The sequence below is a fragment of the Lactuca virosa genome, chromosome 9, assembly GCF_052849685.1.
Source record: "Lactuca virosa cultivar CGN04683 chromosome 9, Lactuca_virosa_CGN04683_v6, whole genome shotgun sequence".
Classification (NCBI taxonomy): Eukaryota; Viridiplantae; Streptophyta; class Magnoliopsida; order Asterales; family Asteraceae; genus Lactuca; species Lactuca virosa.
In genome coordinates, this window is record NC_136434.1 from 141,128,740 (window position 1) to 141,142,725 (window position 13,986).

The 13,986-nt window shown below is 38.3% G+C and overlaps 1 protein-coding gene across 1 annotated transcript; it reads right to left on the reverse strand.

The window, feature by feature from the left end:
• Positions 1 to 3,313: 3,313 nt before the first annotated feature.
• LOC145140756 (ATP phosphoribosyltransferase 2, chloroplastic-like) lies at positions 3,314 to 7,105 on the reverse strand. The gene is made up of 11 exons (XM_079074152.1): positions 6,550 to 7,105; positions 6,374 to 6,433; positions 6,165 to 6,278; positions 5,108 to 5,173; positions 4,904 to 5,011; positions 4,729 to 4,812; positions 4,456 to 4,557; positions 4,263 to 4,376; positions 4,080 to 4,160; positions 3,840 to 3,959; positions 3,314 to 3,592 (listed from the first exon to the last, which is right to left on the reverse strand). Exons 1-11 carry the CDS (start codon positions 6,799 to 6,801, stop codon positions 3,497 to 3,499), a joined length of 1,197 nt encoding a protein of 398 aa, XP_078930278.1. The 5' UTR covers positions 6,802 to 7,105; the 3' UTR covers positions 3,314 to 3,496.
• Positions 7,106 to 13,986: the final 6,881 nt, after the last annotated feature.

The window sequence follows — 13,986 nt, forward strand, 5'->3', positions numbered from 1 at the left end:
CCATCATTTCCAATGAATCCTACGTAATGTATATTGGATACGTGACTCGGAACCATGTATCCAATCCCCAAAGAACTCTTAAGTGTTTAGATTGCCAACTATTGTATCCAAGTTCAGTCGAGCCATAATAAAACTTAGGTGCGCAAGCTAGGTCTAGTTGTTGTTCGTATGTTGTACTGTACTAACTTTAGATATTGTATTTGACTTAAACTCTTGAGTTTCTGTTCCTAACTTCCTATGAATTTTGTTGTGAATTATATATATATATATATATATATATATATATATATATATATATATATATATATATGCGACATCGACCTCCGGCTTCTCTGCTTGACTTCTGTTGCGGCGAAGATCTGAACATCACAAAGCAAAGTCGTTAGAACCGCCTTAGGCAAGGCTGGCAGTAGAGTGTCAGGCAAGGTCGGCGCGATAGAACTGTCTAGGCCATGCTAATGGACCTGATATCATCAAGTTACCAAGTCTGATGTGATTGGTACGCGGCCAATGACATTGTACTAGACTCAGTCATATAAATCGTGTGTCATCAAGTACCCCTAGTCTGATGCGATTGGATTGCTGACAATTGGATCGGACTAGACAAAGCACCAATGCATCAAAGAATAAAAGGAACCACCGAACCTCGCCCACGGGATCTGTGGTGTTACGTGGTGAGCCAAGCATGAGATTATGCAACATGAGCTGGCTTAATGATCTTTCTTTATCATGAGTATGATCTGGTCGGTGCGATGCAACGTAGTTGTTGTTACGATCATACAGAGCGAGGTTGCTGATAATGTTATGCGGAGCGAGGCTGCTATGCGACAATGATGTCGATAAGGCGTCGGGCTAAGGTAGCTAAGAAGCATAAGCTCGCCATTCAGTGCCTGAGACTGTTATCTGACACAGTTGTTGTTGTAGTCATGCAACAAAGTTGCTACTGATGATAACTGTAACACCCAAAAATTCAAACCAATTTAAACTTTTAAAAACATTTCAAACCATTAAAAATCATTACAACTTTGCTTTCAAAATGTATAATATCAGAGTTTTCCCAGAAACATAGACAAAACATGAGGAGCTGTACGATCACGCCTTCGTCTTGCCGCGATCCCCTGATGTACCTGAAACAATAAACTGAAACTGTAAGCCCGAGAGCTTAGTGATTTCCCCCAAAATACTCATACCCACAACAATACACATAGAATCATAACAGCATACTATGGGTCCAATCAACCATCGAGTTGGAATACCCCAGGCCCACAACCAACAGGTTGGATTGCCAACACACTATGGGTCCAATCAACCATCAGGTTGGAATACCCTAGGCCCACAACCAACCGGTTGGAATGCCCACATACTCTGAGTCCAATCATCCTCGGGATGGAATACTCACGGCCCACAACCTACAGGTTGGAATGGCCAGGCCTATCGGCCTTCGCACCGAGCAGATAAGCCTCAACCGCCAAACAAACATGTGCACATTTAATAGATAATCACATAACAGTCTATAGACAATACTTGATCTAACGGATCTTACCACATAGCACATAACACCATCCTATCTCAGGATGTCAATCTAACAGATCATACCACATATCATATAATATTATCCTACCCTCTAGGATACCGATCTAACAGATTATACTAGCATAACATGACCATATAATAATCCAAAGGGCCGGCCTTGGTGCCTTAGACCCTTGAGTATAGTGAGGAAAACTCACCTTGCAACTGACGTCTGAAACTAGAAGCTCAACTCCCGGATCACCAACACGAACTCCACCACCTATCGTTACCATAAAACCCTTTTTCGTAAATCTCCAAATTACCAGAATACTCTCAGCAGTCAACTGGTCAACTCTTGGTCAAAGTCAAAGTCCATGTTGACTCGACTCATCGAGTGCAGTTCACCGACTCGTCGAGTCCTTCCTGAACTCGAGAAGTCGTGAAATCCTTGATTGCCTCGTCGAGTTCCCCTTTAACTCGCCGAGTTCATACGTGTCCAAGAATTGGGAGAAACCCTAGCCGACTCGCCGAGTCTTCGAACGACTCGCCGAGTTCAAGGCAATCTTCAACGGACTCGCCGAGTTTGTTCATCAACTCGACGAGTTCACGACCATCTTCATATGACTCGCCGAGTTGACTATGCAACTCGTCGAGTCCTTGCAGACCTTCATCCATGCAGACACTTTTTAAGTCATGTCAAGGTTCCAGATTACATATCCAAGCTTCTAAGGCATGTTTAACACGTAAAGTTGCAAACTTTACACACATGCAAGGCCCTAAAGGCTCTAAATGACCAATCTAAGCTTCTAATGGAGCTTTACACCTTGGGAAAGTCTCATCCTTGTAATAGCTGGAAACTTTATGGACTTATGACTCAAAAGAGGTTCAGATCTGAAGTTTCAACTTCAGATCTAGCTCCCATACCAAAATCCCTTCATGAATAACTAAAGAAAACCCTAGTTTTCACATATGAATGATTCTTAGAAGAAAAGAGGTTAAGGTAACAGCTGGTTACCTCCAAAACGTGCCCAAACTGAAGTAGACTCTGGATCCACACGGAAATCTTGATGCTAGCCTCTTGATCTACAAGTTTCCTTCACAAAAGTCACTCCCCAAAGCTCCAAAACACTCTCCAAGCTCTCACTCACAGCAATTAGGGTTTCTGGGTCTCAAGAGGGTGATAGAGGACAGTGGGAGACGCTAATGGTCCAATATATAGGGTGCAAAAACCCTGAAAATTAGGGTTTCCACTGCCAGCTCCTACTCGTCGAGTCCCATGCCGACTCGACAAGTCACTCATTAATTGACGTGTCCTGGCCCGCTACTACTCGACGAGTCATAGCGCCAACTCGTCGAGTAGACCTTCAACGTGAAGTCTAAAAGGAAAAATATTAATAATACCTGACGGTTGGGATGTTACAATGACATGTAGATCAAGGCTGCTATATGAGTGCGCAGCGCAGATGATATGACGTTTATGTCGTCTCTCGATGGAATGTCACCAATAATCATTTACATAGTCTGTTTTACATGCATCAATGACCGTCTTGAAGGTGTTTCCTACTTGGGCTATACCTAGCTGGATTCCCCCCAGTTTGATGTGGATAGTGTAGGTATCCATATCAGACTATGGTGAATAAGAGTGAAATTGATTCCCTTTATCAATCTATATGATCAAGTGTTCTTAAGTGGGTTCGTTTTTGTTTAAAAAGGTTTAAACAGATACAAATCAAATACTACGTACCACTACTTGTATATCATTTCACTGAGCCTCCACAACCTCCTATATTCTATCTCGATCTGTGGTTAAATTATTAATATTTTAAATTATTAAACATTAAAATAAAAGGTTCAACACCAAATAAAAAACACAATCTCAATCACAAGAAAAAAGTCTGCAAACACAAGGATCGAAAAGAGTATCACACTCAAGACATTGAAATCTACCAACAAGTGCTTTTACAAAAAGTGATAAACCTTAACCTTAAAGACTGAGTTTTGAAAGAAGTTGACGCCATCTTGGAGTTTCTTCATCAAAAATGTAGGTCAAAGGAGACACCAGAACACCACTTCCTCCGATCTGTATGTCATATTATATAATAAACGTACTTTCATTGATTTGTTTATTAATTATTATAGCATCCTACTTTTATTTCTTCCTATTACAACAACACTATACCTTGAAAGATATTTCAAAGTACAATGCCTTTATAAGAAGAAGAAGAAAAATGTTGTTATAGGAAGAGATGGAAGTAGGATACTATACTGAACAGATAGATGAAAGTAGATAGAAAAAAAAAAGTAAAAAAGTTGTGAGGAAATCTTACAGCTCTTAGCTGTTGAACGAATTTGTAGAGTTGCTTTTTGGAGACACAAATGACAATTGCGTAATAATCAGCTTTTACCTTCCCATCAATTTTGCGGAAAACTGGACTTACAGTAGGTCCCTGTCATATACGCATTGAGTAATAAAAAGTATTTAAGTTTTAATTTCTATTTATTAATTATTATTATTTCACTTTTTGTAAATACAACTAAAGAAAGAATATAAAAAACAAAAAACAAACCTGAAGTCCAGATAATGATGGTTGGCTCAGAATTCGCTCGGATACTTCCTCTGCACCGCTTCCCCTCATGTTGGCAACCACCTGCAACGTATATCACAGTGGCAACAAGGATAAAATGGTCATTTACTCTCTCTCTCTCCCTTCAAAGAAGACAATGGCAAGAAGGGTAAAATCTTCATTTACCGTGAATTGACCAAGTGCCCTTAAATGTGCTTCAAATCTTTCAAGAATTTCATGTGTGATGTCCAATAAACCTTTGCGCCCAAGTAGTGATTTCTTACTAGCAACAAGAACAGCCTAAAAAAAAAAACATTTTTTACTCAGAAAAAAGAAGCAGATTTATATTTATAGATAAATAATTAAATAAAAACTTCACCTGACTTTCTAGAAGAACTCCGCCTTCAATTTCTTTCAGATTGTTCTCTTTCAATGTGGTCCCGCTACTAACAAGATCCACAATAGCATCAGCTATCCCCATCTAAATAAGCAACACAAATAATGTTATGATTATAAATTTATAACATAATACAATGTAGCTGAAAAAAAATATATATATTTTTTAACTCTACTCTACACTGTTTAATAATAAAAAGCCCTTAATAACCCATCTAAGACTCTAATAAAAACAATTGTGTCATCAATGTCTTACCGCAGGAGCTGCTTCCAGTGCCCCATCAGCAGTTGAAAAAACAACATGCTGAAGCCCATTCTCTCTCAGAAACTTAGGACCCAACTACAAGAAGAAAAAAAAACAGTTTAAACTTTTTTGATTTGATTGATAATAGGAACACAAATTATAATAGAATGGTTGTTAGAATGCTTACATATGTGAAACCAGTGGCAACTCTTAGAGGCTTTTCAGCAGTCCATTGAGTCATCTGTGCTAGTTCCTTCACTGAATTAATTTTCTCAAAAATCCCATACTTTGGAATCTGTTAACAGCATGAAAAAAAGAAGCCATTTAAATCTTTTTTTTTTTTAACTGTAACTATTTTAATTTATTTTGGAAAAAGAGAAGTACTACTTACTGCAAGAGATAAACGACAATCTCCATATGCAAGTTCATCATGAACAAGGACTAGATCTTCATTTCCCTATCAAAAACAATTAAGAGATAAAACTTTACACATTAGAAATATTCAAACAACAAGCCCAATGAGCATGCTATAGAAGAAAACAGAAAAACTTATACATAATAATACTAATATAAGTCTATCTGGATTTATTTCCTTTTTACCATGTTATCCTTATGAGTTGGTAATAATTACAATTATACATAATTTACAAACATATGACTTAGAATTTTGAAAAATGTTGATATTAAAAGGTATCCTACGTTGAGGGGATATACTTTCTGTTTTCTTGTGAAATCGTTGATTTTAATGTAAACTTTGTTTTCAGTTTTCAACTATGAAACTTTTTGGATTTCATATTCAGATTACTTCTTCAAGTATTGTTGTTCTTGGGTTCACCTTTTCTGGAACAGATTCAGATAATATCCAGTAAACTGAATTTAGTTGTCAAATATCTAAAATCCAATCGTATTGCAACTGGAGCTCATATTGGGTATTATAAGCACAAATAAGAAAGCCTAATAAACATGAGAGTTGCATGATACATCAAAGTAATCAAGCAGACGCTCTACAACAAGTCACTAGATTTTCAAAGTAGATTACCCAATGGTGGATAAATACTCTTGGGTGACTGATGAAATAACAGTCTTACTTCTTTGTCTAGAAAATCCAGGACAAGATGCATAACTTCTGCTTGATGAAATTGGTTGCATTATCAGCAAAATAGGAACAAGTATTACATGCAATTTTACCCACATCCTTACTTTCGCATAATTATTATTAGTATTATATTACAAAACCACAAATTTGGCACTCAAATGTTTTGAGAAACATCTGAGTTGCTTAGCTGCAAAACATAATAGTGCTGTGTGCAAAATATAATGTGATGTATGGTTCAAAAGAAACTAAGGATAGTGATGCTGCATGAAATGAACAGAGGATGCACTTATCAAACTAGGAAATGAGCTATAACTATACAGTATAATCTTCATATGGGGCTCTTGATTCTTACCTGTCCAAATTCACTAACTGTGTCAAGACCAACAATACCAAGATCTAAATCTCCTGAAACCAGTTTCCGTACAATATCTTTTGGACGCTGAAACCAGACTTCTACATTTGAAAGCTGCAAAACATACATAATTCAATTCTATCTGTTTTTCAACGGAGGTAGCCGAAGCTGTTTAGCAGAAACTACCAAAATTGGTCGGAAAAACTCACCTGAGGAATGTCTGCAACGTATTGCCGATGATTAAGTTGCCTCACAGATAATTGACAATCCTGTCGCACATAATGCAAAATCAGATGACAAAATAAACACTGAAATCAAAACTTGGAAGAAATTAAATCAGTTGAAATTATTCCTTGTCTCAGGAATCACGAATAGAAAGAGTTACTTTGAGAAGATCAAGCGTATCGTTGGCCATTCGACCTTTACTCGGCAAACCTAATCTAATCTCATTCCTATCTGAGGATTGCATGTCGATGTTTCCATTAACACTAGTCATCGGCGACGAGGATAAGCAACATGAGACGGTGAATCTGACGGAATGTTTAGTAGACGAATGTGATGACGGAGAAGGAAGAAACTGTGAGAAAGCGGTGGTGGCGGCGGGACATTGCTGCAAAGATGTTTGAATAAGAGACATGGCCGCTTCCCTCTGACCTCTCTTTCTTCTTCCGACGAGATTTTGATGGAGCAGAGACAACAGCAACGCCGCCGGAAGGGGTAGGTGGTGAGTGAGGGGATTCAAATTTGCGGGTATGATTGTCTTCAACAGATGTTTTCCTGTGGTGGCTGCCTTGAGATTATAAATGGGTATTAGGCTGAACGGAGTGGGGTTCGCCACCGGGTCGCCAGGGCTCGTTATAAACAAGAAAACACCGCCCCTAGCTCTCGCTAGGGGACTCGCCAAGAGATGCTCGTCAATTGTATGGCGTGTAGAGAGAAGACAGTGGAAGAGTTTGATTGGGGCAGAAGAATTGAATGATATTTGCATGCAACTCAGACACTTCGGTGTTGTTTGTTTTTTTAAAAAACCACTTCAGACCACTTATTGCTGCACCACGCAGCACTTGGCCTTTCGCAGCTGTTTGTTTTTCTGAAGACTTCTGACTTAAAAACTGTTGCGCGTATGCTGCGTGGCGCAGCACTAAACCAACTTCTTCAAACCTCTTCACGCCTTACTTTAACTTACTGCAGACGTTAAAAAACAAACAGACTTTTTATTAAATGTTGCAGCCTTTTGTTCCACCTCTTCTACTACAGAGGATTGTAGAGGTGGTCCGCAGACTTAAGACATTTTCGCTTCGAAAAAACAAACAGCACCTTCGTTACGCATCGCCCTTGCAAGGTGGTGCCAACAAGGCATCCATCTTTCTACAATTGTAATTTCAATGGCAATGCCACCTAAGTTTATGTTCAATATTTTGTTACTATGTTTAATTATCAACTTATTCATTTTTTTTGTTATATTAACATGTTATTCTATCAATATATCTGATTTGTTCTATTAACATGTTGTTATATTAATAGGTTTAGACATATTCATTGAAATAACCAAAATACTTATAGGTTATTTTTTGGGGTGTTTGAGATTTCATTTAAAAACTCATTTTTAACTTGTTGACTTTTCTTGAAAATCAATGAGTTAAAAAAAGTGTTTGGATATTTAATAAAGACTTTTAAAACAACTTTTGGTTTAGCCTTTGAAAATGAGTTTTGAAGAAGTTACAATTTGTGACTTCTTTGAATAACTTATGACTAGGGATGAGCGTGGGATGGAACCGGTACAGACCCGTACCGTTCCCGATTTTCCGAAAACCAAATTTGATCGAAAGTCAATCCCGAGTACCGAACCGAATTAACATTATTGGTACCGATGGTACCGAATCCCGAATTTCATGTATTTTGAGAACCGAGTACCGTCTCATATTTTTAAATTCGGTACAGTTCGGTACCGGTTCCGGTACGGTACCGGTACGGGATCGAGATTTGGGACAAACTGCTCATCCCTACTTATGACTTATTATAATAAAAAACAAGCAAAAGTCAATAAGTTAGTTAAACAGTTTTTAACTTATTGACTTATTGACTTTTGCCACTAAAAAGTTAATCCAAATACTTTTTTTAAATCTTCTTTTTCTACATTCATAAGTCAATAAGTCATTTTGGATAAATGTTCTTTTTAACTTCCAAATGAAAGCTCAAACACCCTCTCAAGTTTGAATCATATGAATTTCAAACATAAATTATGTTGTGGTTGGTTTTTTCGAGATGAATAGTCTCCAAGAAGAAGGATAGGAAAAGACATAACTTTTAGGGCAATTCTAATACTTATCAACAGTATAGTACAATGCTTTTAAACAAAAATGCAAACCTACAATGGACTAAAATGAGGAACATAATGCTAATCAAAAGATATTGCAGTTAAGGGAATCATGAAGAATTAAATTAACATACTGAAAAAAAAAACTAATGCATTGAGAATTGGTCAGCACTCCCTCGGAAGAAGTAGAAGGATTCGAACAACTTAACCTCCCCACTTAATGGTTAGCATGTTGTGTATGTGTGTAGGCCTAAGATTGGGATGATGTGGACTGGTTTGGAGAGGCGTACCATCACCCCCTTAATTAACAACGACCTTGCCCATAAGGTCTCGTAATTCAAGCCGTGAGGCAACATATTAAGGGTAGCGTTATTGAAATTGTAAAAGTAATTCTCAAGTCGATGTGGAGAGTTCTCAATGTTGCCACTTTGTAACACTCCAATTCAGGTATTACTCTTTAGACCCTTGAAACAGGAAAAGATGGCATAAAAGGTCCCTTAGTACGCAGGGCGTACTCCAGGAGTACACTTAGCGTACTAAGGATGCATGATCATGGAAGGTGGTCGCGTACACAGGACGTACGCATAGGTACGTGGGGCGTACACGACAGAAGGCCAAAACCCTAATTCTCGGACTTGACACCTATTTAAACACCCTTAAGCCTCTTGGACTAAACCCTAGTCAACCTCCCTAGTCTTATTTCGCCCTTCTACACCAGAGATACCTTGTGAGAGTGTTTTTGAGCTTAAGGAGTGTATTTGTGGCCATTTTAGTGTCCATTCAAGAAGAAGGAGTTGCTAAGCAAGCATGGAGTGGCATTGGGCTTCAAGAATATGCATCTAGTTCACCTTGAAGAGCTTCTGGAGGTATAAAGCTTTGATCTTGCCATCTTATTCATTAGATTTAGCTAGGGTTTTTTATTTTGTCCCTTTAGTTGGTTTTGGACCTTCTCTTGAGAGTTGAGCAACTCCAGATGCTGAAATGGTTAGATTTGAACTATGTGAGCATGCTAGATGCATAAAGGTGCTAACTTGAAGAGTATCTAGACTCCATGCATGAGTTTGAAGCTTTCTATGAAGTCCTAATATGAAGAATGAAGTTTTTAAGTCCCATATAGAATGCAAGGGCATAAAGTTTCCAACTTTATGCCCTAGGACGTCTTAATGAGCTCAGATCTGATATTGGACGTTAGAACATCGAGTATTAAGTACTTAATGGAAGAAAGTGCTTAATTTGTTTGTACGCTGGGCGTAAGTTAGAGTACGTCGTGCGTACAGCTCAGGGACTCAGTACGCTGCACGTACCAGGGTGGTACGCAAGGCGTACGCACCTCAGATGGGCTCGGACTTGTTTTGGGTTGTAAGCTTTTGGGCCTTAATTAGTCATTGGGCCTGGTCACGTTTTGGAGTTAGTGGGCCAGCTTATCTGTTTTGGGCCATGGATACTATGGTTGAGCTTTATTGGTCCATAAGGCCCATTAATGATTTTGGACATGGACTTTGGGCCCATTAGCAAAAGAAGACTTTTTGGGCCATTGTGAAAGGACTTGGGGTTTGGATTCTTCGATTGGATTGTGTTCAGTCCTAACCTTGGGTAATGTTATTATTGTTCAGCACGGGTGGTTACAGACTGTTAGGAGAGCAGCTTTCGGATTCAGCAGACAGAGGTGAGTCTCCTCACCATACCAATGGGTCTAAGGCACCAAGGCCGACCTATTTTGTGATATGTGGTACACTAGCTGTATTAGAGATATGTGGTATGATAGTTAGTTGTATGCTAAGTGGTATGCTAGTGATTATATGATACTTGCAGGGAAGACCATAGGGGGGGATGACACTTGGACAAGACCATGTGGGAGAGCCCATGGCTTGATGGTTAAAGACCATGGGAGGAGCCCATGACAGTCGAATGAAAGACCATGTGAGGGAGCCCATGGCTTGTCGGTTAAAGACTATGGGGGAGCCCATGTCACTTTGGTATAAGACCATGTGGGGGGGAGCCCATGGCATCCTTATATGTTTGTATGCATGGCTTATGTGATATATGTAGCCTTTATAGCTAATATGATGTGTGTTATGTGGATTGTGTGTAGGGTATGATATGGGGGACTCACTAAGCATTAGCTTAGAGTTTGTGGATTTGTTTCAGGTACATCTGAGTCCAAGGGCAAGGGCAAGGCTTGATGGTGCTGCGTGCACTCTCTCTCAGGCGTTTTTATGGGACACTCTGATGATTTGAAATAAAATTGTATTTGTTATGAATTTTGAAAACAATTGTATTTGGGATTTCATGGTTTGTGGAAAGTATTTTAGTTAATCAAAAATGAAAATTTTCTTTTGAAAATTGGGTCGTTACACATTTGATGATCTATTCCACTTGATTATGTATAGATAGACGCTTACCTAAGATATCTTTATAAGGAGCTCGTTTTCCACCTCGTTGAAAGATGTTGGTAAATCGATTATTGTTAGGATTATCATACTAAAGATTGGCTTAGGTAATGAATCATGAAAAATTGGGCGAATTTATTATCCACTCAGCAACTCTAAACAATAAGCAGCTTTACTGATATACTCTAATGTTCTGAAAGGTTTAATGTAACATCCCAAAAATTAAACCCCCCGCCTATTTGCTCCTCTCTCAGTCTCCCTTGTTCCCTCTACTGATGCCTCCACCTTTTTCCATCGATGCTAATCTTTGAATTAGCTAGAAAGAAACCCTAGGGCCTTCATCTTCACCTATATCCAGCACCTCCAACCCTTCTTCGTTCGTCAAACACAACTCGGGCTTTAATCTGCAAGAAAACCTCCAACTACATCCTCTACATGAAAAAAACCCTAATTGGCAGCCACATGTTGACGTCAGGTACCCTTGAGATGAAAGCCTCATTTTGATGTAGAGATCCCATTGGGCTCTTATGTTAGGGCCGATTTCTCATATATTTAGTTCTTACATCCCCTCTAACCAAACCCTTAGCATCCAAAAATAACCCTAATTTTCCGTTCGTTCTTCTTAGTGGGTAGAGAGGGAGTTGTTCGAGTTTTTGTGTAGGGTTGTCAGATTTTTGAGTCACCGTCGAGGGAAAAGACGGAAGAGGACCTCAAGACAAACTTTGCTCCAGCCTAAGGTATCGATTCCTGTTCTTTTCTTCTCCTTCTTTTTTGTTTTTTACGTCAAGCACCACCTACCGTCGTGGCCGGCAGCCTAGGCTACCGACGTGTTTCTCTACCACCACCCACAACCATTAGGTGGTTGTGGTTGTATGTGTGGGTGTTGTTAGCATGAAATGTCCACTTTCAGCTCCTGCAAAACCTTCAAAGCCTAGGATACCAAGGTTAGTAGGTGTTTCTTGTTCGATTTCTCAAAAGATATGTGACCAACAAAGCAATATCAGACCTGGTTCAAAAGTCGGTTCTACCCCTGTGGCCAAGACAAGACAAGTTGCTGCCAAGTATATGACAACTCCAAGGAACAAAAAGTGTCTTGCCAAAAGAAATTGGTATGAAATGATGTTCCATATGTGTTCATACTTTGTTCATGTGTTTCACCTCGAAGAAGTCCAGAACCATTGCCAAAAGAAATTGGTATGAAATGATGTTCCATTTATATGTTTTCCCCTTTTTATATGTTTACCTTAATTATTTACCTTTTGTTCATGTTAACATTTAACAACAGCTAAGAAATGGATTGTGGAAGCTTATCCAAGAGGATCTTTTCCTTATATAATTTTCTTATAAAATTGTTAATGAGAGGTAAGGGTATATTTGTCTATTTATAGTCCTACTAGTGTTCAACTTGCCTTTAGATTGAGACACGAGAAGAAAACTCCCTTGATGTTGCAAGAGGACTGGTGTATCTACATGAGGATTCACAGCCCATTTATGAAAATTTTCATGTCAAGGTTACTAACTTATATAGCAATATAAATCTTCTGTTAATTTAATTTAATTCCTGTTTTTTTATACATATAATCTTGCATATCCACAGCCACAGGCCTTTAAAGCAATTCTAACATCATCACCTTCAGAAGACCTCTTTATAAACACTTCAGATGCATATCAAGTCAAATCTCTAAAACTTGAGATCTTTTCTTCCATTGCTACAGATGAATCAATCTCAGTTATCTTTCAATAATTGTAGGTAGTTTTATTAATATATTTAAAAAAAATATTGGATTCAATGTATTATTTATTAGCTTTAAAACCATATGGAACAAGGCATGCGTAAATGTTTTTAATTTTCTTTGAATTATTGACGTTATTGGTTTTTGTGTAATCTGAATGCTGAAGTTTCATGTTCGCGTGTTGAATTTTGTATTTTAGGTATACGATACTGACAATGCCAATCAGAAGGAGAAGTTTGAGGCCGACTTGAAGAAGGAGATTAAGAAACTTCAGAGGTACAGAGACCAAATTAAGACATGGATACAGTCCAGTGAGATCAAGGATAAGAAGGTCAGTTATGTTTCCATTTGTATTCCTTTCTTCTTACTCTTCCCTCGCAAGCATGTCTCAGTCGCTGGTTACCCAGTCTAGTTGCCTTATGAAACAAATTCTGCTCACCAACAGTGAAGAATCATCTAAAGTTGCTTAATGCCTACTTTGCACTATTCGAAAGAAGATTTTGTTTGACAAATGATAATTTGAAGCACATTTGCATATGCATTTGATTAGCATCACATACCATCTAGTTTTTTCTGGTGACTAGTTTTATGCTGCTTAAACTTAAATGAATATGAATATAAAAGGCCATGAGGAGTCGACATAGTGTTTCTCATTAAGAGCGTGGTCTGAAGAAAAACAAGTTGCTTACTTGCTTTTTGTGTTCTCTGGTTCACAAACATACACTATCTTCCACTGGCCATTATCTGTTGGCACTTACACTTTCTGTTATTGCTGCCACACTATCTCAAATGTAATATGGTTTTAGCTTCTATGCTAAGAATTAGATGCCTCTATCTTGTTTCATCAACTTCCTTATTGACATCTGGTTCTTCTTTCTGATATGTGTTGACGTAGGTTAGTGCCTCTTATGAGCAGGCTCTGATGGAAGTGTTGGATAAGGTGTCTAAGTCCATAACTTATTTGGTATATACTTGACCCGACCCGGCATGGTCCATTTGGGTTGCACTTCACCCAAACTAGTTATGGATAATTTTATGAGAGTTGTATACTTACGATTTATTAATATATTATAAGTTATAATATATTAATATAAAGTCATGTTACTTAATTAGTTTTAATCTTGAATTAATTATGAATTAATTTAGTGATTAAAAGGAAGACTAATTAAATCATGGGCTATTATATTTATATGGTGTGGGCTAACACTCATTTGGGAATGGGCTAAGCTTATATGGAAGTCCATGGATGATCCATGGAGCTTTTACCCATGGATCCTTGGAAGAGGAAAAGACATGGGTTATTAGGGTTTCACCCTAACCATGTACACTATATAAACAAGCTTATGTTGCATGAAAAACACCCGAAGGTGTGTGTAAGTGTG